This window comes from Syngnathoides biaculeatus, chromosome 7 (assembly GCF_019802595.1).
Source record: "Syngnathoides biaculeatus isolate LvHL_M chromosome 7, ASM1980259v1, whole genome shotgun sequence".
NCBI lineage: Eukaryota > Metazoa > Chordata > Actinopteri > Syngnathiformes > Syngnathidae > Syngnathoides > Syngnathoides biaculeatus.
In genome coordinates this window covers 8,912,133-8,938,374 of record NC_084646.1, presented here as the reverse complement: position 1 = coordinate 8,938,374, position 26,242 = coordinate 8,912,133, and the positions used below count along the sequence as shown (strand labels likewise).

General features: G+C 47.0%; 1 protein-coding gene and 1 long non-coding RNA gene across 5 annotated transcripts in view; one reads left to right on the top strand and one right to left on the bottom strand.

The window, feature by feature from the left end:
* Window positions 1–26,242, top strand: part of rorca (RAR-related orphan receptor C a) — a 59,150-nt gene that overhangs the window by 19,596 nt on the left and 13,312 nt on the right. Inside the window, exon 5 of one of the 2 annotated variants that reach the window (XM_061826352.1) lies at window positions 18,215–18,264. The exons of the other annotated variant lie outside the window; for it this stretch is intronic. Within the exon in view, the coding sequence (XP_061682336.1) occupies window positions 18,258–18,264 (7 nt within the window). The 5' untranslated portion in view covers window positions 18,215–18,257. The remainder of the gene's footprint in view (window positions 1–18,214; window positions 18,265–26,242) is intronic. 2 annotated transcript variants of the gene reach the window in all.
* Window positions 96–15,301, bottom strand: LOC133504133 (uncharacterized). Of its 3 annotated transcripts, XR_009795910.1 has the most exons (4): window positions 15,127–15,221; window positions 14,856–15,015; window positions 12,696–12,751; window positions 96–2,260 (listed from the first exon to the last, which is right to left on the bottom strand). It is a non-coding gene; the product is annotated as an uncharacterized LOC133504133 (long non-coding RNA). The 3 variants fall into 3 exon arrangements; XR_009795909.1 differs by having other exon boundaries at window positions 14,856–15,301; XR_009795908.1 differs by lacking the exon at window positions 14,856–15,015.

Here is a 26,242-nt window from a genome sequence, read left to right as displayed (position 1 = left end):
TGCAATTCTTTCAACTTGAAGTCATTTTCTCCAGACGCGCCGAACGGAAAACAGCTGCCGCCGCTCCCCCCGACTATCACGTTAAAAAAAAAAAAAAAAAAACTCAATTGAATCATTTCATCGCAAAAATAATGAATTTTTTTTTTTTTTTTAGATGACAGTAATTCCCTCTTGTTTGGAATTCTGCTACACTATTAACATGATTCTCCAGAATTGCAAAAATAGCAAATATTTTTTGGGTTATTCAATATTATTTTGATTTACAAGTTTAATCCAATCCATGACCAGGACAATTACTCAATTTATGAGTATATCAAATCAAATTACCCCAACCGCCAAAAAAAAACACCCACACCCTTTTTCGTGTTTTGGATTAAGAAAAATGTATCGTGTAAAAGCGTAGTAAAATAAACTGCTTTGATGAAGTGTAATTGTTGTATAAACTGTAGTATTTGTGAGCGTGAAGTCCATTTTTACTGTTTGGCTTTGGCAGTACTGCAAGACATTTCGTAGACCTTTACAGTATTTGGTGACTCATCAGAATCCTCAGAGCATGGACCTTGTGAGGACTGCAGGAACTTTATTCCCGTTTCAGTTTCAGGATCACTTTAGTAGCACTGCTGAATATATTTCACGTTTTGCGGTTCTTCAAAACACTGGGTCCGAAAGTTGAAACTTCATGACCTGCTCAACGGTCAGAAGTCTCTGCTTTCTGTGGCCCGCTGGTCAAGAGGTGTGACCCGAACCGTCCGATCAATTTTCCAAGACGATCATCCCCGGAAGGATTGAGGTCCCGGGTTCAAATCCCAGACGAACCGGCTATGTTGCAGGTGTCAAACTCCAGGTCCGGGGGCCAGATCTGGCCCACCACATGATCTTATGTGGCCCGAGTGGCCAAATCTAGTGTGTCAATTTGCTTGATTCTTGTAAGAAATCTGTACCAAAATTTCAAATTGTCATATATCATAAAAAATAAAGTTGAGATATTACAAGCATTTTTGTGTTAACAGAAGGGACACATTAGCCTTGATTTCTGATTCCAAAACTACTTCATAAATTGATGGTGTAAATACGATGAGACGATGAAATCTTTTTGTTCCGCAGTCATCTGGGCTTCATCTGGGTCCTGACGCACCTGAGGACTGTTGCTGGTTCTGATGCAATCAGTTCTGCGTGTTTGTACGCTCGATCTTTGCCTTTTGGGTTAGGGTCGGAGGTCGTTGGTCGCGGGGTACGATTCCCGCTTTGGGTGCGTACTTCAAGTTGACTTCCCATAAGGGGTCTTGGCTTCTCCGGCTCCCCCCCCCCCCCAAAAAAAAAACCCTTCGAGAGTTGAGCACAACGTGGTTGTCGTTAGCGCTGATAGTCGTTCTTGTGATGTCACCACACTGTTATGTGCGTCCGTCATTTTTTGGGGGCATTGCCAAATTATACTAGAAATGTTTGCCTTCGTGTGGCGTTTCTTTGGTTTTCTGTACGGGTGGGAGAGGTCCTGGGTACGACTCCTGGATTAGGCTGCGTTAAGCCTTAGCTGGGGTATTTGGGTTTTCGGGATCATGAAAATGGAGTCACGGAGCACAACAGGGTTGCTGGTAGTCCAGTTAAACTCGGGTGTTCTAACGCCTGAATGCTGTTTTTGTTCTGGGCACAGTTACCTCAAGTGTACTTCAAGTGCGAGAGGTCCAAGGTTCAAATCCGGACGAGCTCTTCGGTTTCAGGTGTCTCTCACTAGGGGGCATCGCTCCTCGGTTGTTTTTGGCCTGAATCTGAATCACAACCTCCCAGAAGTGTCACGGAGAACCACAGGGTTGTTGTTCCAGCGTTGCCGAGTTTATGTGTTTTTGTTTTCGGGTTTGTACGTTTGAAACAGAAATCACTGCCTTTTGTCAACAATTGTCTTCCGAGGTCCTTCGGGCTCTGTTAGTCTTGCGTGTAAGATGACTTGCTCGGTTTGGGTCGAACTAAAACACGGACGTCGCCGATGGTGTAGTGATACACTCGCCTGACTTTGGTGGAGCTTCAGTTCTCGCTCAGTGTCGCCTGGGACTGACTGGTGACCAGTTCAGGGTGTAGTCCGCATCGTCAGAATCCGGTGCCCTGCGACCCCGAACTGGATACGCTGTGTAGGAAATGGAATGGAACTAAAACGAGAGCTAGCGAGTAGCCGAGAGGCGACTTGAATAAAATCCCGACGCTCCACCTCGCGTCAGCCTGTTCGCACTTGTCGGCATCAAGGGTGGCGGTTTTTCCCCCTGTTGAGCTGTGGACAAAAAAAATCACGAGTCAAATAAAGGCACAAAGCAGATGTTCAGATGCAAAAAGCGCATATCCCCCCCCCCCCCGTGGAGAGGCCTAATGTTACCAAATCCAAATAATGGATCATCTCAGAGTACCACTTAGGGCCCCGCAGCGCCACTGAACATTTTTGCTTTTGTGCAGTGACGGGAAAAGTAAGGAAACAGAAATACTTCATTAGACTACTGAAGTTTTTTTTTTTTTTTTCCAGGGACATTTTCTTTACGTGAAAATATCGTTTTGTGAAGACTTTGTACTTTGACAAAATAAGCATGACTTGTTTCATCCTTTGTGGATGATGACCCATTGTGGAAATAATAATAATGAAAATAAAATTCAGCAACTAATAACCACCAGCTTTTGGATTCTAAAATTAAATGGAAATCTGATTTTCTTTAAGTTGTTATCATTAGCTAATCATCAATGCAACCTTCCATCCACCCATTTTCTTTGCCGCTTATCCTCACGAGGGCCGCAGGGAGTGCTGGAGCCTATCCCAGCTGTCAACGGGCAGGTGGTGGGGTACACCCTGAACTGGTCGCCGGCCAATCGCAGGGCACATGGAGACAAAGATCTACACTCACAATCACACCTAGGGGCAATTTAGGGTGTCCAATTAATGTTGCGTGTTTTTGGGATGTGGGAGGAAACCGAAGTGCCCGGAGAAAACCCACGCAGGCACATGGGGAGAACAGGCAAACTCCACAAGTGTCGTTCCGGGATCGAACACGGGTCCTCAGAACTGTGAGGCCAACGCTTTACCAGCTGACCCACCGTGCTGCCTCCATAACTAAAGCTCTTCAGCAAATTTACTTGTATGTCAAATCAACTTTCCCTACTGAAACGAATGGCAGCGCCATTAATCCGTTCCACCCCGAAACGTTTCGCTCCGTTTTTGATGTGATAAAATTCGCACTTTATGAAAACATTGCAAAATAGAATGTAAAGAAAGGAATTGGAACTGTATGTGTGCCTTTAAGGGGTGGATATTTTTCTAAATATGATGTTCTCAAAAGCAATAAAACCTTCCCCATCTCCTTGGCTGACCTGAAAAATTAATCGGTGCTCTTTTAAATTAGTTGGTTCTATTATTATTAATATCTTATTAGTACTTCTCCTTACGTAGAGCGTCGTGACCAGTCGTGCATGTATTGCAGAAAACGACACAATTGTGATCCGATGGCAATTTTGCAATTTGTATGTTGTGAGGCTGCCGTGATGATTGTTTGTTTGCTAGCCGCTAGCTGCTAGCTGCCTGCATACGTCCCGCCAAGCTAAGTAGGTCAGATGCTTGCAGCCTATCGCGCTGATTCATCTGCGCTGATAAATCCTCAACGGCATGACGGTGGACGATACGCAAGCGTCCGTGTGTGTGTGTGTGTGTGTCCGCGTTGTCTGTTAATTGCGGAGTTTCATTGCAAGACTGGTTTGGATTTTTTTTTTTCCCCATTGCCGGTGTTGCATTGTCGAGCTGCTTTATCAAATGAGTTGTTTCAAATGTTTTGTTTGGCTTTCAAAACTGGATTTCAAGCTAGGTTCGGGGTAGGAAAATAAAGGATTAAGGGTCGAAACGAGGGTTTCAAACCATGATGAGGTTTTGAAACAAGGGTCAGTTTTCCGACAGGGGTTAGGGAGTTCAGGAAGAGTTTCAAGCCTGAGTTAGGCATTCAAATCTTGTTTTCAATCAAGTGTTAGGGTTTGAAATCGAGGTTACAAGCGAGCAAAGGTTACGGTTCCATATCAGGGTTCCAAGCCGGGGTTTCAAACCTGTGTTAGGGTTTAAAGGCAGGGTTACGGTTTCAAGCAAAGTGGAGAGTTCAAGTATCTCGGGGTCTTGTTCACGAGTGAGGGAAGAACGGAGCGGGAGATCTGCAGTGATGCGGACTTTGTGTCGATCCGTTGTGGTAAAGAGGGAGCTAAGTCCCAAGGCGAAGTTCTAAATTTACCAGTCGCTCTACGTCCCTACCCTCACCTATGGGCACGAGTTGTGGGTCGTGACCGAAAGAACAAGATCTTGGATACAGGTGGCCGAAACGAGTTTCCTCCGCAGGGTGTCCGGACTCTCCCTTAGAGAAAGGGCGAGAAGCTTGGTCATCAGGGAGGGGCTCAGTGTCGAGCATTGAGAGGAGCCTGATGAGGTGGCTGGGGCATCTGCCTCCCTGGCGAGGTGTTCCGGGCACGTCCCACCGGAAAGAGACCCCGAGGATGACCCAGGACACCCTGGAGAGACCACGTCTCTCGGCTGGCTCGGGAACGCCTCGGGATCCCTCCGGAAGAGCTGGAAGAAGTGGCTGGGGAAAGGGAAGTCTTGGTATCCCTGCTGAAGCTACTTCCCCCGTGACCCGACCCGGTTTCAAGCAAAGGTTAGGGTTTCAAATTGTTGTTTCAAACCTGGGTTAAGGGTTAAAGACAGGGTCGGGGTAGTTTCAGGCAAGGGTTCGGGTTAATATCCGGATTTTTACATGCGGGTTTCAGATTGGGTTTGAAATTGGGCTTCCGGGGGCAGGGTTCGGGCTCCAAATGAGGGACGGCAAACACGGCGTCGTCCCGCACTTTGTGTTTTTGCGTGCCGCGTGTGCACTCAGATGTACGTTTATGTTGACATACAGATTCCAGGCGTGGTTGGTTCTGAACAGGGTTAGGGACGGGTCATTAATCAAGTCGCAACGATGCCTTGCCCTCGAAGAAGTGCGCGCTCTTTCCCGGAATCCGCTGCAGCGAACGAGCTGCGTGCGTGGGAAAAACGTCTGACGCTTGCTACATAACAGCAAAGTCAGACTCTTCTCGTACAGGTGAAAGTAGAAGCGCTGATTAATTTCCGTGATTTAATAAAGGAGTCAAATTAGTTCAAAGTCATTTGGGTACGTCAGAAGCAAGGAGTTTTTCGGCTGGCGCTGGACAAAACATGAGTCATTCTTTCTAGCTAAAAACCTCTTTGAAATATAGCGGATTAAATCATTTCTCTTCTTTGAATCGGATGTGTTCTCGTGGTAAATGCTCCCTGGGTTCCGTTCCTCCATTTTGCTGCAGTTAAGTCCCCGAGATCTCCATCCATCAAGATCTCAACCACGGTTTGACTTTATTACCTCGCTACATTGCTTTTTTTTTTATGATTGTAAAGAAAATGCAACGATGCCAAATTGTTTGTCAGTTGGATGTCGCAAATATTTGCAACGAAAAGTTTGCGAGACTGCTTCAAAACATCGAGGCCAGTTGTAACGGGATGTACCGGGAACCGGATCTCCTTCATCGGGTTTCTTGAAGGTATGAATAAAATGTTTGGGTTAGGTTAGGGGGTTTCGTAATGGTTAGCCCGCTAGCTAGCATCGGCTCCTGCACCCCGTCATCCATTTCATCGGCAAAACAAAACAGTAAGTCCGTGCCGCTAGTCTGAGGAACAGCAAAGTCGGTTCATTATCTGAACAGTCCGTCGCCGATCGTGCGAACCGCGTCTGATTTTCCACATCTCTGTTTTAAATCAACTTAGCAAAATGTAAATTGCGACCGGTGTTCCCAGCAATTTAGGTCACGCCGCATTTTCTTTCCGACCGGACGTGTCGCACGCTGAAACTAGGGCGGTCGAGGAGAAGACTAAAACCGGCGGTCTTTGCTGCGTCTGCCTCGGTCAAATGACAGACGGGCGTTTGTTTACCGGCGCTGCAATCGGAGCTATTGCCGCTCGGAAGAATGCGGTGACATCGCGGTGAAAAGGTCGATTTCACGAAAGCAGGAACAGGCCGACTCGGTTCAAGTAAGAACTGGAGAGCACAGATCTACGGGACCGTCTTTAGAGAGCAAAAGAAAAAATAGGCCCAAGGTACTTGAAAATGGACTGTTATCAAGTATTTGTTCCGTTCTGTCCCTCCACTGATGCACATAGATATATAGCTAGATCGTCGTCGTACTCAGACATACCACAGATGTGTTTGGACGCACTTTTGTGGGCGCTACCGGTACGCTCCGGCCTGTTGATTCATCGCAGGCGAGCGAGGGTCGGGGGACCCTGCACGGCTGTCGTCATGGAAGCGAAAGCCGCAAAGATCAGATCCGCTTTCGGTATCGTCGCGCGGATTTGGTGGGACGTCCGCTCGCGACAACCTACGTCTGCTTTTTCTGCTTTTGTCGCTCTGGAACGAGAACGTTGTTTTTGCGGTGTTTTTACGGAACTTCATAGACCTTCATTATTACGTGACAGGACCAAAGTTTTGTTAAGACAAGTTTACTGCATTGATATTGCAGTTGTGTAAAAGTAAAATGGATATCGGAAGGAAAGAAAAACAAAGCGGTCCCTGACACGTTTGGTAAAATTGCTGCCTGACGAGTCCTTAACCAGTCCAGCGCCAGGTAGTACAATCGAGACCATCCATGGGAGGATTGTCGAGACGAATCTGTGCTTGCCAAACAGGTTGAGGGTGTGGAGCGTTCCAAGTCTTCCATTTGAAGTCGGTACGGGTAAACCTTTCGGCCTCCCCGAAGCGTCCGCGAAATCGAGCTTTTGGCGATGCCGAGTTCCAGTGCAGAAACTTTTCCTGGTTTTGCTCAAATGCCTGCAACTAAGAGTTTAGTGTTTTCATCAGCGGGTTCTGCTGCATTGTTTGATCACGTCTCGAGAAACTTGCCACAGATGTTGGAAATTGAACTACCCGTTGGAGCGGTGGTGGCCGTTTACTTTCTCAAACTGACTTTGAACTGGAGCCAGAACTTGTGGACTCGTGGGTCAGCTCGTCTGCGTCACAGTTGTGAGCTTGGGGTTCTTTGGCCTTCCTGTGATGAGTTTCCGTGTTCTGGTTATCCTTGTGCGGGTTCAAACTGGGCTTCAAACCTGGGTTAGTCTTCCAAAGTACCCTTTCAAGACAGGATCGGGGTTTTAAGGAACGGTTCGAATTTCGAATTGGGTCTTCAAGACAGGTTTAGGGATTCAAAGTAGTGCTTCACGAGAGGGTTCCAGTTTGGACAAAGGGTGAGGGCTTTTCAGCCTAGGTTAGTAGTGCAGCATTCAATAGTTGACGGTTTTTGCAAGTAGGCCAAAGCGGTCCCAACTTCATTTAGGTTGGCCGGATCGTCCAGACAGTTTCCTGTTCTGCATAAATGTACTTTTATAACTTCTGCCTTGTTAATGACTTTGCTCATGATGGTCCATAAATTACACTGAAACGTCCACATCAGACTTGCAGAACTTAGATAATTTAAAAAAGAAGAAGAAGACCCTGAATATCTGCGGTTTTCAGGTCATATATAAGAGTTCTTTAAAAAAAAAAAAGAACTTTGTGTCAGACTTTTGCCAATTGCCACCAAATTGGAACCGTGTACGTGTCCCGAAATTTAAATATCTCATCCTTGTTATGTTTGCGGACTATGACGTGATAGCAAAGTCTTGTGTCGCGCCGTGAATAACAGGGTGTACGAACAAGTCCCAAGGACCCAAAGTTGAACAGGAAGTCAGCCGTTATAGGTCGAAGCAACTATTTGGAAAAATGCGTGGATGCGATCCCAGACCGCTGATTCCTGACCGCACAAACCAATTTCAACAGTTTCAGTTTGAACTAAACCGTCCAAGTGCGATGATCATTTTACAGTCCCCGTAAAGTTGAAAATAAATGTCTAATCAATTTTGTCACACCGCAGAGAAGAGTTGTGAGCATCGCTGACAAAAATCGTCCCGAGAAATTGTCGAGTATGTAAAACGGGCCATGAAAAATGAAAAATCCAGCCCACGTTTCTGCTTTGAGGCTGCAGGCGTCTCCGCTAAATGTGATGAAATTACTCGCCCTGATGTGCGTACACTCGTGGCTGACAACGAGGCACTCTAAAATCATGTGGACCGGATCTGGCCCCCGGGCCTTGAGTTTGACACCTGTGAGCCAATCATATTTTGAAGAAATCACTGCACCTGAAGAAAAACAACCAATAAGAGAGAGGCCACGACAGATGGATTTTTTTTTTACAAGAAACGTGGAAATGAAAACTCTAAATTTGACTTCGCGGGCCACGTAAAATCGTGTGGCGGACCGGATTTGGCCCCTGGACCTTGAGTTTGACACCTGTGAGCCAATCATATTTTTAAGAAACTGCCGCACCTGAAGAAAAACAACCAACAAGAGAGAGGCCACGACAGATGGATTTTTTTTTTACAAGAAACGTGGAAATGAAAACTCTAAATTTGACATCGCGGGCCATGTAAAATCGTGTGGCGGACCAGATCTGGCCCCTGGACCTTGAGTTTGACACCTGTGATCCAATCATATTTTTAAGACACTGCCGCACCTGAAGAAAAACAACCAATAAGAGAGAGGCCACGACAGATGGATTTTTTTTTTACAAGAAACGTGGAAATGAAAACTCTAAATTTGACTTCGCGGGCCACGTAAAATCGTGTGGGGACCGGATTTGGCCCCTGGACCTTGAGTTTGACACCTGTGAGCCAATCATATTTTTAAGAAACTGCCGCACCTGAAGAAAAACAACCAACAAGAGAGAGGCCACGACAGATGGATTTTTTTTTTTACAAGAAACGTGGAAATGAAAACTCTAAATTTGACATCGCGGGCCATGTAAAATCGTGTGGCGGACCAGATCTGGCCCCTGGACCTTGAGTTTGACACCTGTGATCCAATCATATTTTTAAGACACTGCCGCACCTGAAGAAAAACAACCAATAAGAGAGAGGCCACGACAGATGGATTTTTTTTTTACAAGAAACGTGGAAATGAAAACTCTAAATTTGACTTGGCGGGCCACGTAAAATCGTGTGGCGGACCGGATTTGGCCCCTGGACCTTGAGTTTGACACCTGTGAGCCAATCATATTTTTAAGAAACTGCCGCACCTGAAGAAAAACAACCAATAAGAGAGAGGCCACGACAGATGGATTTTTTTTTTTTACAAGAAACGTGGAAATGAAAACTCTAAATTTGACTTGGCGGGCCACGTAAAATCGTGTGGCGGACCGGATTTGGCCCCTGGACCTTGAGTTTGACACCTGTGATCCAATCATATTTTGAAGAAATCACTGCACCTGAGGAAAAACAACCAAAAAGAGAGAGGCCACGACAGATGGATTTGTTTTTACAAGAAACGAGGAAATGAAAACTCTAAATTTGACTTGGCGGGCCACGTAAAATCGTGTGGCGGACCGGATTTGGCCCCTGGACCTTGAGTTTGACACCTGTGAGCCAATCATATTTTTAAGAAACTGCCACACCTGATGAAAAAAAAACAATAAGAAAGAGGCCATGACAGATGGATTTTTTTTTTTTTTTACAAGAAACATGGAAATGAAAACTTTAAATTTGGCTTCGCGGGCCACGTAAAATCATGTGGCGGACCGGATCTGGCCCCCGGGCCTTGAGTTTGACACCTGTGATCTAATCTGATTTTTAAGAATTCGCCGCGCCCGATGAAAAACAACCAATAAGAGAGAGGGCACGACAGACGAGGTGTCGGACCTGCGATTGGCCGGCAATCAAACGGATGGATGGCAGGATCTTTCCGATTGGAAAGAAGGGGTGTGACGACGCTTTTACAGCTGCCTTGCATCGCCACACTCACGCAAACTGTCACGTCGTTTCGTGTTCTCCGTTCGGCGTTGCGGACTGTCAATCGGTCACGCTGCCGCCCGCGCCTACAAGAGTCTGCGTCGAATTACCATACCGCGGCCTGCTCAGACCGGTTCTGCTCAGACCTTGCGACCCGGGCGGCGTTATTGCTAACACATTTCCGTCGTGTCTTTGTTCGGCGCGTCTCCTCTCCCCCCCGGCCGAACAAAAAAGCCCGTCGGCCATAATAGAACCACATCTGCGGACTTCGGGGCGACGATAACGTCTCGCCGAAACGCCGACGTTCGGGCTTAATGTGAAAATCCTTCCGCGGCTTTGTGTTGCTGTTACGTGAGCGAGCCCGTCGCTTTCCCGCTTTCATGAACTCGGCGAAGGAATGATGACATCGTTATGAGAGCGTGCGTCACACACATAAGGACGTGCTTAATTAACATTGAAGTGGGGGTGGGGGGTGGTGGGGGGGACGGCAGATGGGACGCATTGATGGCAAGGTAATCACCTCCGCGTCTTTGCGGTCAGATGACCACAAATTTGTGCCTTGGGTGATATTACGTAGCATGGACAATAACAAAAAAAAAACCCAAACAAAAAAAAGGGATCGTTTTGTGCAAATCGCACCGACAACATGAGCTCACAAGTAATTCTACTCTACTGAGTAAAAGGAGGCAGCGCGTCTCCGTCCGCTCTTATTTAATATTCCTCTAAGGAGCTTTTTCTTTTGCTTTTTTTATCCATCACACAAGCGTAATCTCTGCCGTAATCTCTTTCGAGTCCCGGAGTAGATTAACGTTCATTCCTCTCCGCTCGCATCAGGGGCCTCGTCGCCGCGCCGACGAAAGGAACGAGGCGGACGTTTGGTTAAGCGGGACCGACAGCGAGCGGGGCGGTGGGGTCTTTAACCGGATGCCCGTCGGTTTTAAATACGGCGAGTCGACAACACGGCCGCGTGCTTTTGCTTATCTCCGGCAGCGACAGCTGCTGAAGTCCGCCGGCGTGCTCGCAAGTGAGCTCAAGGGCGTGTTAGTTGCTTTAGCTTAGCACGGATGTGTCCTCTTCGTGGGGGGGTTGACAAGAGGCAAAATCAGGCAACGGACGTCCACAAGCAGGGAGAGCAGATGCGAAATATGGGACAGGCGAGACGCTTTTACCTTGACAACCTCCAGTAGTGAGCGTGCGTCTCTGTGACACAGCAACAGGTCGCTTTACATGGTGTACCGGGGCCAAAGTCCGAGTTGACGTGACAATAAACCGGTCCCGACATCGCCTATTCTGCAAGCGAAGTGCATCCGAGCAGTGGTTACCATCAAATGTGGTCCAATAATCTATTTATGATGTACAGGCAAGGTAACTGAGAGGGTTTCGTGCCTTGAAAGACTTCCACAGAGGATGCTCGTGGAAAAGTACAGAGAAGGTCAGAACGAGCTCGATTGCGTCTTTGTAGACCGAGAGAAAGCCCATGACAGAGTACCAAGAGAGGAACTGGTCTGGCAAAGGAATATGTTAGAATAGGACAGGACGCCTACGAGGGAGCAGAAGAGCGGTGAGATGTGCCGTAGGGGTGACAGAAGAATTTAAGGTGGAGGCGGGACTGCATCAGGGATCCGTGCTGAGCCCCTTCCTGTTTGCTGTGGTCACGGATAGGCTGACAGATGAGGTTAGACTTGGATTATGACGCTCGCAGATGATATTTTGATATGTAGTGAAAGCAGACAGCGGGTGGAGGAACAGTTAGAAAGGTGGAGGAACGCACTGGAAAAGAGAGGAATGAAGATTAGCCGAAGTAAAACCGAATATATGTGTGAATGAGAGGGGTGGAGGGGGAAGTGTGAAGTTCCAAGGGAGAAGGGATGGCGAGGGCGGACGGCTTCAAACACTTGGGGTCAACAACACAGCGCAATGGAGAGTAGTGTGGTAAGGAAGTGAAGAAACGGGTCCAAGCGGGGTGGAACAGTTGGCGGGAGGTGTCTGGTGTTCTATGTCACAGAAGAGTCTTTGCTAGGATAGAAAACTGCGGTGGGGCCGGCCACGATGGTCGGATTAGAGACGGCGGCACTGAAGAGACGACAGGAAGCGGAAATGAAGATGTTGAGGTTCTCGCCGGTCGCGGCCAAAGTTGGATTGCTAGCCAATCGCAGGGCACATCGAGACAAACTGCGTTCACAATCGCACCTATGGGCAATTTAGAGCGCCCAATTAATGTTGCATGTGTTTGGGATGTCGGATGAAACCGGAGTGCCCACCCGGAGAAAACGCACGCAGGCACGGGGGAGAAGATGCAAACTCCACACGAGCGGGGCCGGGGATTGAACCCGGGACCTCAGAACGGTGAGGCCAACGCTTTCCCGGCTGCCCCCGCCGTGCCGCCCATTTATTATTATTATTATCATTATTTTTGTTTTGTATGCAGTGACGCAGGAGATTCTCCGTTTTCATCGTGTTATGACAATAAATGGCATTCATTCATTTACAATATTGTACTTTACAAAAACACATGGTCATAAAAAATAGAATTGAAAATAATCTGTTCAATAAACTGTTTTGTGGGTTGCCGCCCATGTCGGATATCAGATTTGTAATTTTAAAAAAATTAATAATTCAATCCGATTGCAACCGCTGTGCGTTTCTATGTAAATATAATCGGCCCATAACTGTACAGGTGTCTAACGTGAATACTGGCCGACCGGCGGTGATTCATTGCAAGATGATTTTCCAGGTGAATGACGTTTTAAAACCATATTTGCAGCACTGGTGTGTTTGTGTTTGCGTGCGTGTGTACACGGCTGAGACGACGACCGCCAGGAGGGGGAGAAACGTCCGAAACGTCCGGCGGCCGTAACGCGCTGACCTATTGACGTGAAGCTTCGGGCAGGTGAAGCTCAGGGACAAACCGGATTACAGGATCTGGAAAAGTCCGAGGGAGAGAGGGAGAGAGGGAGAGAGAGAGAGTTTAGCGGGCATCGGAAAGAGGAGAAGGAGAGAGAGCTTTCAGCAGGATGAAGGGAGAGAAGAGAGGATTACGGGTGCTTGGATCCCAAAATAATCCTCTTGCTATAGCGGGATTTACATGCACCGGTTTCACCCGGTCAAATGTGCGTTGGGCGCCCGGGGGGGGGTGGGGGGGGACGGCGATCGATAACGTGCGATAAAAGCGGGAGGTCGGCGACACGGCGCAAAGTCTCTCGCTCTGCGTGACCTGCCGCGTTTCTTGCGCTTTCGTTTGGACGTCGCCGCAGGTGACAAAAACACCCGCATGCCGCCCACTCGAGTAGAAATACAGAAAAAATACACACACCCAAAAATAAGTAAGGAGTAAAAAGTACAAGGCGGCACGGTGGGAGCAGCTGGTATAGCGTTGGCCTCACAGTTCCGAGGTCACGGGTTCAATCCCGGACCCGCCTGTGTGGAATTTGCACTTTCTCCCCGCGCCCGCGTGGGTTTCCTCCGGGTACCCCGGTTTCCTCCCACATCCCAAAAACATGCAACATTTATCAGACACTCTAAATTGCCCGTAGGTGCGATTGTGAGTGCGACTGCTGTCTGTCTCCATGTGCCCTCCGATTGGCTGGCAACCAGTTTGGGGTGTACCCCGCCCGCCTCCTGCCCGTTGACAGCTGGGATAGGCTCCAGCACTCCCTGCGGCCCTCGTGAGGATAAGCGGCAAAGAAAATGCGTGGATGGATAAAAAGTAGCTCCTGAAAGTAAAAAGCTACCATAAAAGTCAATATTCAAGCAAAGTGCAGTATAGACACCTATTTAAAAAAACAAAACAAAGTATATGTACATTGCTACTTCCTACCAGAGACAGCATAACATCCATCCATTTCTTAGCCGCTTATCCTCACAAGGGTCGCGGGGAGTGCTGGAGCCTATCTCAGCTGTCACCAGGCAGGAGGCGGGGCACACCGTGAAGTGGCTGCCAGCCAATCGCAAGGCACATTGAGACAAACAGCCGCACTCACAATCACACCTTGGGGCAATTTAGAGGGTCCAATTAACGTTGCATGTTTTGGGGATGTGGGAGGAAACCGAAGCGCCCGGAGAAATCCACGCAGCCACGGGGGAGAACATCCAAACTCCACACAGGCGTGGTCGGGATCGAACCCAGGTCCTCAGAACTGTGAGGCCAAGGCTTTACCATCTGAGACCACCGTGCTGCCCATAAGGATCCAGTAAAATGAACATATTTTCTGAATATTGTCAGTTTGAAGGTAATTGTAAATAAGGGACTCGCTTAGGACCCCGACTTGAAGGGGCTCCCGAGGGACCACATCAATGACACAACTTGTGCGGGGGGGGGGGGGCAACTTTTGTGCTCAACGGCCACTTTTGATTGAAACAAATGCGCCGGTTCCAACGAAAAAAATGGTTGCGTAAGTAAAAAAAATATTGCAACTTGATCAATAAGATGTACAGCGGACCCCCAGATATTTGCAATTCTGCATTTGCATATTGGGCCCCCCTCGGGCATCACTCTCCTCCCCACCGCCCACCGGGTTCAAATGGAAGTGGCGCGAAGGGCCTTCATCTGCTCTAATTTGGGCATCGCCATGGTTACATCAGACCGAGGGTCAGCGAGGGTCAGCGGGGTGAGCGACATGGCGGTGCAGCCGAGACCGGATGGATGCGCACACAATACAAATCCGGCAGACGAAGATCGGGGAAGGAAACGCGAGAAGCCTCGACGGGAGGAAGAGGAAGTTTCAACAAAACAATCGAGACTGCACATTTCCCATCATTGTGCTCGTCAAACGAGAACGGGGAAGGCCCCGCGTTTATTTGCCAACCTTTTTATCCGCTTTACGCAAAGTAAACACGGTCCGACGCGCTTGGAGGGGAACAACGAGCGGAAGCCGCGTTCTGGGAAGACCGAGATCCGGCAAGATGGCGGCCGCGGCCAGCCCAGCCCGGCCCAGCCCGGCCCGGCCAGATCGCACGGGCGTCCCGAGCGCCAGAAGCGGGAGGGGGGGGGGCGAAAGGCTCCGTGTTGCTCCACTAACCTACTTACCATAATCTCTCTCCTCATTTCATAACTGTGCCCAAGTTACATGATACGCGCCTTATCGCGCCCACGCCGGGCAATCAATTATTCAGTCGCCTTTCAGTGATCGTTTGGCTTTGCGCGCCGATGGGGCTCCGCTCGTGTCGTCGTCATCACATCGTGTACGCTTAAAAAAAAAAAACCTTTCGAATAGCTTTGTCGTTTGGGGGAGGGGGAGAAGGAAAAAAAAAAAAAAGTAACAGTGCGGCAAGCGAAACAAAAAAACTTGTTGACTCACGTAAATCCCTCAAACGAGATTAGAGTTTTGTTAATCCGGTGATATAATCAACTTCCTGCGTTGGGCTCCATCCAGACAAAAGTAAAAAGAGGACGCGCTCGTCGCTCTCGCGAGAGTTGCCAGATAGTGAACAAAAATCTTTAAAAAAAAAAAAAAAGATTTAAAAAATTATCGGCCTCCAGCTGTTTCATGCAAATCCAAGTTCAGGTTTACTGTCAAATTAAATATGAGACAAATGAAAAATTTGATTGAAAACGGACACATAACTTTGCCTGCAAGCTAACACGCCGAAAGTACGTAAAACGGCAAAAAAAAATTCATCTACGTCAGGGGTGTCAAACTAATTTTTGTCGCGTTTCCCTCAGAGAGCCGTTAGGATTATGAAACCATCATATTTGTGAAATTTATTCACTAGTTTTGGAATCAGAAATCAACCCCGATGGGTTTTCAACAATTGTTCATGTTTGGTAACACAAAAACACTTCTAATAGCTCAACATTATGATTTATGACACGTGACAATTTCAAATTCTTGTAAAAATCCTCACAAAGAATCATGGACGTTGACACAAATGGGCCACGTAAAATCCTCTGGCGGCCGGATCTGGCCCCCGGGCAGTGAGTTTGACACCTGTGATCTACGTGGTCATGGATATTCTAAATAAATGGTGCAGGAACACACGTAGACAGACGATTTCACAATCCTTACAGGCATGTATTATTTATCCTTTACAAAAAAAAAATACTTTTATGGCTGCACCTTACTGAGTCACTTATTTATGAAGCTTGTATACTGCCCCCGCAGGTCAACTAGATGGAACTGCAATGAATTAACCATGAGGCACAAAGTGTTAAGACATTCACAATCTTTTTTGTGGCCCTCCTGTTTGCGTCGGAGACCGTTATTTTCATTTTATATACACAATATAAAAACAGGCGGCACGGTGGAGCAGCTAGTACAGCGTTGGCCTCACGGTTCTGAGGAAGCTGGGATAGGCTTCGGCACTCCCCGCAACCCTCGTGAGGATAAGCGGCAAAGAAAATGGTTGGATGGATGGATTTTTACAAGAAACATGGAAATTTGCCTTTGCGGGCCACATAAAATTATTTGGCGGACCGGAGCTGGCCCCCGGGTCTTGAGTTTGCCACCTGTAATCTAAATTATATTTTTAAAAAATCGCCACGCCTGAATAAAAACAACCTATAAGACAGAGGGCACGACGGACGGATTTTTACAAGAAATATGGAAATGAAAACTCTAAATTTGGCTTCGAAGGGCCAACCAGATCTGTCCCCGGGCCTTGAGTTTGACACCTGTGATCTCATCACCGTGAGGATAAGCGGAAAGAAAATGGATGAATGGATAAATTGCCCCTGGGTGTGATTGTGAGTGCCGCAGAATCAGTGCTGGCAACCAGTTCAGGGTGTACCCCGCCTCCTGGCCGTTGACAGCTGGGTTAGGCTCCAGCACTCCCTGCGACCCGAGTGAGGATAAGCGGCTAAGAAAATGGATGGATGGATGGATGAATAAATTGCCCCGAGGTGTGATTGTGAGTACCGCTGAATCGGTGCAGGCAACCAGTTCAGGGTGTACCCCGCCTACTCCCTGCTGACAGCTGGGATAGGCTCCAGCATTCCCTACAACCCTTGTGAGGATAAGCGGTTAAGAAAATTGACGGATGGATAAATTGCCCCTGGGTGTGATTGTGAGTGCCGCAGAATCAGTGCTGGCAACCAGTTCAGGGTGTACCCCGCCTACTCCAGGCTCCAGCAATCCCCGCGACCCTTGTGAGGATAAGCGGCAAGGAAAATGGACGGATGGAATGCAAAAGCAACACAAACCTCTATAAATGTGTGCCTTGTAGCATTCCGAATGTAGAATCATCTTCCATGTGTGTTCTTCCTATAAATGTTATAATATTTAAGAAGAGCCTTACATTAACAACATGAAGTATAAAATCATAACTCAACTCGAAATTTACGACGCAAGTGTGTTTTCCGTGTCAAGTACTATCCCAAAGTGATGCCCACTGTTCATGTCAAACCGTACACATTATACACACCGCTTGCGTCACACGTAGTTTCATGTATGATTTGTGAAGTACTGTATGGCTCTTTATGCAATACGCGCGTTTTTACTGTACACACCTCATTCGCGTAGGCCTCCACTTCGTGTACTGCAATCAAGTTACATAACCTTGCATTGTTTAAAATGGATGAGCTGACAAAAGGAGGCACACGCTGTACTTAGAAGTACACGACTGCGGACTTTGCCGTCCAAAATAGACTGCGGTACACGTTCCGATCCATCTTTCTATCCGCAGTACTACTTCACTTAAAAGGTGCGAGTACTTTTGCCACCTCATGAATGGGAGTACCCAGAAACACAAATACTCGAGTACGGATACGCGAAAAACAAAGTACAGTGATGTAAAATACTTTTACTTCCGGACGGTTGAATGAACATTGTAATAGTTCCCACGCCGCGTGGCCGTCGGCGCGAGCTGACACACTGCCACAGTTTCTCACGCACGCGTGACAGAGCGAGCGAGCGGGCGCGTGCACGTGCACCCACGCGCGCGCCTGCGTTGACAAATCGGGCACGCGGGCAAGCACGCCGTGCCGGCGGGGCTGCGTGACGATCATGTGTAGTTCACGCGTCGTCGAGAAAGTAGGTTACCCGACAGCCAGTCGCAGGCGAGGAAGGGAGGAAGGGAGGAAGGAAGGAAGGAAGGAAGGAAGGAAGGAGCTTGCAAAAAAAAAAAAAAAAAAAGACCACGCGAGAGTGTGGCTCCACAAGCTTCTGTCCGAGCACGACACGGTGGCCCACGCACCCACGGGAGAACGAGGACCGCGTAAAATTAATAATAATTAAAAAAAAAAAAAACTTCTTTACTAGCCATCGCGGAAGCGCTTTTTTCTTTTTAATTTGGTATTTTTTTGACCGCGAAAGGCTGCACGAGCCATATGAGGAGTCAAGTCAGTTCGCGTTTCCTTTTTTTTTTAATTTAAAGAAAAAAAATATAAATAAATATTTTTTAATTTTGTCTTAACACCCCCCCCCCCACCACCACCACCACCACCACGAGGAGTTGCATGACTCGAAGAGTTGGCTGAACTCAAACCGCCGACATGAGAGGTGAGTAACTCCGGCGTTCGAACGACACTTTTGTGACGGACTTCAAATTGTTCGACTTTCGCACTTTGTGCGAGTGTGTGCGTGCGCGCGCGTGTGTGTGTGTGTGTGTGTCTGTGGGGGGGGATCTTAAACGCACCGTAAAAATAATGATAATAAATGAAGAAAATGGACGGTGTGCATAAAATTGATATCATTTGAGGACTATTTCGCGAGTTTGTACGGTGGCCGGTGCTATTTTTCGAGTTGTCGCCTTGCTTTGTGGTTATGTAAGAGCAGGAGAGCGAATGGGGGGGGGGGGGGTCGGTCGAGCGAGTTGATGCAAGCCTCGAGAAGACACACTTGGCGCGAGCACTTTGGGTCCAATCTCGACTCATTTCCGTCCCCTCTATGCCCCCCCTCTCCATGCACAATATTTCATTTGCATTTCCACTTGACCGCCGACATGATTCAAAAATAATAATAATAATAATAATCAGTTAGAGCTGTACAGCACTATAATTGTTTCCATAGACTTGTGTTAAACAAATGTCCCCCCCCACCCCTATTGTCAAGTGTGTTGTTTTCAGCAGTACGGTGGACAGTATGTTATGTATTGGGGGGGGGGGGGGGCTAGGAGGTGTTCCATCCATTGACCCAGTTCTGTCATTGAGGATTACTGCCATGCGCGCTTTTGTAGTCTGTTGCAATCACATTTCTCGAGGTGGGGTGGGGGGGGGGGTGCTCATCTTTGAACCGACGACCACTTCAAGTCAAGCGTAACCACCGGACCTCGATGCGCAAACACGAGAAATTGCAGCTTTTCGATAAAATAAACCCAAAATAAAAATGCAGCCGTTTGCTGCAAAACTCACCTATTTGCATTTTTGCGCTGTCCTAAAATGTCACCGGATGGTGCCGAATCCCGGCTTCGCGTGAAAGTAGTAATCGGTGTCAAGGAAGTCGAGTCAAAATCGAGTCATCTAAAAGTCGATCATTTTTCTGGATAAGTGTTTGTGGATGACGGCTTGTTGTACTGTATATTCATATATCTTTAGAATTAGTTGTCGGTAACTTGCGTCATATTTTTTTGGGGTGCTATTTTCGGCACTGCTTTATCAGCGACGTTTTAGCGTACGCCGCAACCCGCGATACGTAAGGCGCCCCCTGCCGTGGTTACGTGTGCCGAGCACCGCCGCGGCAAAGCCGGATATGGGCACAGCGAGCCCACATTTCGACTCGCGGCACAGCAGGCCGGCGTTAAGCTCCGTTTCCTCTGCCGGCTCGGGTTGCTGACACCAACCGGAGGGAACGTCGCTCGGACGTTTAGATATTTTTTCGAACGTGCGGTCCACCTCTCGATAAGTTGTTGGGATGTACAGCCGCGAGCGAGATCCGCCGCCACCGAGTGGCGCAGACCTCCGGCGAAGCGGAATCGTCCCGATTTGCGTCGTCGACAAATTGCATTACTGCGTATTCCCGTGTTTTTCTCAGAAACTAAATCATACATACGGTCGCATACTGTTGTTGGTCAATAATTTTCCAAGGTGCTGATATACCTCACGTTTATTCATATCTCAAAACCATTTTTTTCCCCATGGGAAATATTGTAGATCGGATTAACCAATTCCAGGATCTAACGGTCCGCAATGGAAAAACCTTTAGAAGCTGTAGAGGACATGTATTAAGTATGTTTTGTATATATTTAATATACATGTATTTTAACAGGCTTCGTGTAAAAATAATGTAAGTACCACTTAGCAGTGAAACGATACATTGACAAACTCGTTTTGCTGCCTCCCACGTCACTCACCGGGCTTGGCCCCGCCTTTTAAAGACACACACACACACACACTCGGTCACAGATTTTTTTCATTTTTATTTTTCTATTGTGGAACGTTGGCAACAATATTACCTGCACATCACATGAATATTTTGTTGTCTAATAGGGCAAAAATAAATTTCAAAATGATGAATCGATGTAATAATCTTTCAAAATCTGATTCTAAAAATATTCAATATTTTTAACATACTATCACTGTTTGTATTAAAGCATAAAAACAATACATTTAAAAAAAATCATTTTCAAAGGTTCATCCCTCTAACATTCTGAATTCAATTTTCTTAATTTAATCCTGGTAAATAGTTTTGAACTTAAAATTCAATTAAAAAAAATATTTTATGTTGCAAAGGGGGGAAAAAACTTTAAAAATTAATGCAATATGCCAACGTTTTGTGTTCAAAAAGTTCACGAAAGCCAAAGAAAAAGTTAATCTGATGATTTGGGAAAATCTGGGATGGCGTCACGCTTAGTTTTTGTTGTTTTGTGTGTGTATGCAATTTTAAAATCCAGGTCATTTATATTTCATTTTTATTTTAAGTACAACAGATATGCATTTTATTTTTCAGAACTTTGTTAAAATATTTTGAGGTAAAATTTTTATTTAGCTACTTAGACATTTAGTTTGATTGAATTTTCATGTCCCGGTATTTAAGCGGGAAGTCTACGTTCAAAGTATTGCGCATAATTTTACAGCGGCTTGTAAAAAATGGCAATTCTTGGGAATAAAATAGCGATAATTTTAAGTTGACACTTCGACTGTGCATTGTGCTACGTGGAAAGTAGTTGGCGGCGCTGACGGGGAACAAAAGGCCCGAGTGGGGTGTTGGGGGGTGGCGTGAAGGTGAAAGGTCACGCCACGCCGCGCTCTCCAAGAACGCTTCGGGCCGGGGCGCCGCGCAGCCGCTATCTGTCCGGTGCGCGACCTTGACGGAGTTCACGGCGAAAGTCGGTATGTGTCAAGGTGCCCTCTCCCCTGTCGACTGCGCGCTAAGATTCCGTTCTACAATTATCTACGGGTTGGACGGAGAGCGTCTGCGGGGACGGGGACGGGGACGGGGGGGGGGAGTTTGAATTCACATTTAGGATAGCGACGCAGAAAAAATATTTTCCCTCCCGAAAATATTTATTTGGACTGGGCGGTATCTTGCCGCGAAGTTGCTGCGATAAGCAATATCTGCTCGTTCGACTTCTGGATGAGTGACATTTCGACAGACTTGGACAGGCTATTAAAACTCAAGGTGACTGCGATTGGCGCGCGGCGGCTAATCACATGCTGCGCACTGAATTCCTCAGTCTGGTTCTGCTTGTGTTGCAGAGGCCTGTCTGGATCTGAGAGGCACCCCAAAGAGCGATTGCGCTGTTTTACTGTTGCTGTACAGCTGGAGAATGTACAAGCGTAACATCTCGTTGTGTACAATCCCGATCGGCTTTTCAGTTCCCGAAACCGAATTTTTTTACCACGGCTCGCCATTTGACATCCGAGCAGCGTTGCATAAGCGCCGCCTGGCAAGAATTTCCGCACCGGTTTGAGAGGCTTTACGACCGACACGTTGTGCAATTTTACGCCGTCCACGTCGAGTTTCTGGAAACCGGATCTGTCCTCGACGGACCGCGCGGCAGACGTCGCAAACGACCGCCGCTGATCAAAAAAAAAAAAAAAAACCCCAAAAAACACCGAACTCTTGGAGTCGGGGGAGCCTTTTCGCGTCAAGTCGGGGAAAGTATCTGAAGAGCTAAACCGGTTTTAGAGACAGAAAAACCTCTTGCCAGGAAGCAATTTGGCTTGTGGCTCCGGTCCTTCGGTGCCAATTGGCGAGCCGCTAGCCGGGGAGTGACACGCTTACATAAACTGCAAAGCCCGAGCCGTCAAATGTTGACGATCTTCCGTCTGACCGGATCATACCTGAAATGAAAACTAGTTTTGAGTTGCGTCAAGATCCGTCGGTGCCTTTGTCGATCTTAAATTCTATTAGTTTTGCGCTCCGCTAAAGAAGACCAGATGTCTGAGTCAGTAGATCTCAAGGGTAAATTGAGACAAGATCATGGTTATTTCAGCCTACACTCCGCGCTTAATGTGACACTTTTGTTTGGTGGCGCGCCATCGGAATTTTTCCAACGTCAAATCCGCATCTTGGCCCAAAGGTTGGGGAAACACTGACATAATGCAGCGGTCTCATTTTCCCCGCTAGGAAAGGAGGTCGATTGAATCGGTGTCTGGGTCGCACGCGCGATTGCCGTCGTAAAAAAATGTTTATCACTCAGTACGACGATATGTGGACTCATCCTTTGACGATACGTGACGTATGTGGTAAGGTTGCGAGTTGCAGTCCTCCGTACAAGGACAGTTTGACCTACATTGGACTGCTTTTACAACTGGGCTTTTTCCCACCCTCTCCTGCGCCAAGGCACACATTTTACATCAGAAAATCTCACGGCACGCCACCATAAAAATCACAAAAATTGATATAATGTAGCAATGATGTGCTCACAAATTTACTGACTCAGTGTGTGCGTGCCATGCTTGCTCGACTCGATTGTATGAATATCAACAGGTGGATACACAGGTAATTACATTGAATTACGTTCATTAAATTAAACTTGTGGGGATACGTTAGCAGGCACAACAATGATGAGATGATTTACCGCCGCATAATTTGACAATATTTGTCATTCCATAAGTGTGTCGCCTACTGGCAGCCGTTTGCATTAATTAAAGATGTCCCAATCATTTTTTTTTTTTTGTGCGCCTTAGTCCGATTCACTTTTTGAGTAACTACCGATACCAAGTTCCAATTTGATACCTTAGCAATGCTCTAAGAAGAATAGAGTAACTGAGTCGTTTTTTACGGAGCCCCGAAAGGTATTTTGGGTTTCTCATTGTAATGAGAAAGTTTCTCATTGTAATGAGTAACTAGTCCTTTGCATATGTGCAAGTATAAAAGACCCTTATTTCATATCTTTGAGTTTATTGATGACACTGTCTGGTCTATTCCTTGTTTTGAGGAGAGAGACCAAGTCTTCTTCTGTCGCCATTCTCTCAGCTGATGTGCTCAAAGCAAGTTGTAGTTGAGAGGCTACCTGAACGCAGGAAGCTACCGCTAGCAGGTAAATAAGCTATGATAACCTGAACGCAGGATGCTACCGCTAGCAAGTAATTTTCCTATGACGACCTGAACGCAGGAAGCTACCGCTAGCAGGTAAATAAGGTACGACCCATAGGTAGCCGTTTTTCGACACTTTCTCATTGCAATGAGTAAGTTCCTCATTGTAAAGTTACTCATTACAATGAGTAAGTTACTACCTGAATGCAGGAAGCTACCGCTAGCGGGTAAATAAGCTACGATCCATATGTAGTTGTTTTTTTTGACACTTTCTCTGAGTATTTTACTCATTACAATGAGTTATGTACTCATTGTAAAGTTACTCATAACAATGAGTAAGTTACTCGTTGTAAGGTTACTCATTACAATGAGTAAGTTACTACCTGAATGCAGGAAGCTACCGCTAGCAGGCAAATAAGCTACGACCCATAGGTTTTTCAACACTTTCTCATTGTAATGAGTAAGTTACTCATTAGAATGAGTAACTTTGTCATTGTAAAGTTACTCATTACAATGAGTAACTTACTCATTACAATGAGAAACAAGTTAGTTTTTGTTTTTTTTCAATGTCCCTTTTGGTGGTCCGTCATTTTTGGCCCAATTATCTGAAATTGGATGATTTCCCTTGGCACACCTGATGGTCACAGTGGCGTCGGGACGTTTCATAAACAAAAAGGTGAAAGGGCATCTTCCATTTTTCTCTCCGCGGCCCTCCGTGACATTCAACGCTCGAATGAGCTGTCGCAAGATTTGATGGCTTGTCGCCCGACGGGCACGTTATGTAAACGCATCCAAATACCACGACCGTTGTGTTAAAAGATTCCTCGCCGTATAAATCAAGACAGAATGACAAATCATCAAAAGTGCTTTTTGGGATGCGTGCTGATGGAAATATGTTTTGGGGCTTTTTTCTTGTGACCGTCAGCAATGCGTTTGCGACCGCGTTCTGCTTCAAATTGGACTCTCCCCGTCCGCTGGAAACATTCTGCCCCACAAGTGTAAGTCGATCTCGTGTGTGATTTGGCCTCGCTCTAAATGATGCATGTCCCTGCGGCCGTCGCGCGGCTGCTGTCGGTCCCAAAAACATGCCCGTAAATGTCAGAATTCCCCCCGCGGTGTCTGGCCTCGCTCGAGGTATGTTGCTACCGCCGTTGGCCCGTTTTTTTTTTTTTTTTTGGTTGTTTTTTGTTTTTGTTTTACTTTGACCTCTCACGCGATGACGTTTGCTTCTTCGGCGTAATTGCTTTAACATGCTGTTCATTTTTTTTTTTAAACAGGGTTAGTGTCGGGAAATACGATACTGTTTTCAAGGGAGGTCAGAAAGAGTTAAAACGCTTCTTGGAAAGAAGGTGTCAATCAATGGAACAGCTGACAGGGGGGGAAAAAAACCATTTTAAAACCGTATGACTGTACTTCGGCTGTAATATATAATACCGAAAGAGTAATAACTCATAGATGCCGTTCCTGTCAAAAAGTAGGTTAAGTACAGTATGCCAGGTAAGGAGTGGGTAAATAGGACCTTGGACTGTTTGATTAGCTGCGATGAGAGAGCAAAGTTTGCGCTGACAAGCCTTTACGGCGCCGTTTTCCCCGCTGAAGTGCTGAAGGAAACCTGACGGACTGGCGCAGAGGCGTCCCTGTGCTGGTGTCATCTCCCTGGCAAGCCCCCCTCAAAAAAAAAAAAAAACAACTAAAAAACCTAAACAAATAGCCCCCTAAATAAGAAATCACTTTTCCCCAATCAAATGAATTGAAATGCCTTGAATTGGTTCCTGAAATAAAATAAAATAAATAAAAGACATAGCATTGCACACACATCATAAAAGAATACAAATAAATGTTTCCACAAAATCGGAATTGTATGTTGGATGTGCACCTTTGACGGGGTGGGGCCTTTTTGGGCGGGATCAAGAGCTCCAGTCGGGCTGCGATCTCGGCGCGAGCATCTGGATGTGAGTCGGGGCTTTCAGCAGCTCCCGGCAAATCTCATTTTGTACTTTTTGTGTTTGTCTTTATCAAATCAAAGCAAAAAAAATTAAAAAAATCTAGCAAATGAGAACTTGTAACTTGAAAAGAAAATTGCAAGTTGAGGCAGTTGTAAGTCGAAATAACCCGAACATTTTCACAATGTAAGTAAACAGCCTTCCACTTGCATGCTGCTTTTCTACCATGGAGGTTCTCATTCACCTCATGCAAAATTCATTTTTCATATAGATTATACTGCGCAGAATCTGTCAACATTAACAAGGGTAAAGTAATTGTCGCCCATGTGTGACTCCGCTATAAAATTAAGTGAGTCGCTTTTGCGGAATCCTGCTAAACCTTCCTTGGCGGAAGTAACACGTGCTCAATTTTAATATTTCATCTGTGTGAAACCATTGCCGCAAATTGCTCCCCCCCTCCCCCCCGCCCCCCATCTTATTCATACTAAATGCGTGTGCTTTTTTATTGCGTGTATGTTGTAATTACAGAGACATTTATTTACCCGGGGGACCCGCGGATCGGCAGTCGCGACCGCAGCAAAAAATAGATTTACGGTCTCACATGGGCGCAGCTGAAATTTCACTCGCAACGCTTGACGTGCCGCAACAAGTCGGGAGCCGCTATTAGCGACAGCTGTTTTCGGCCGCCGGGCTCTCGCTCGAACTGTACTTGGACGCTTTGAACCGATCCAGATGTCGAACACGTTTCCAAAACGGCCGCCCCAATCCGAATCTCAAACCTGTCGTCGATGTTTACTTTTGCAAAACTTGCGCTCCGCGCCCCCCCCCCCGGTGCCATCGGTCCAAATCCCCCCTTATAAAACCGGCGTGGGAAAAACCAAAAAAAAAAAGAGAGAGAGAAAAGGCGGCGCTTGGTTTTGCTTGAATGGGAAAAGAAAGAAAGTGTGTCAGTGGAGCAGCTCGGCCTCGGCGGGCCCGACTTTGGCCCTCGGCTGACTGGCAGGTGAGCCGGCGAGTCAAAACGCCAAAGCCGCCCGCCCCGGCGGCCAATGGGGACGGGAGGCGGACGAACGGGGGGGGGGGGTGAACGTCACACGGTCGCCGGGCAACCGCTT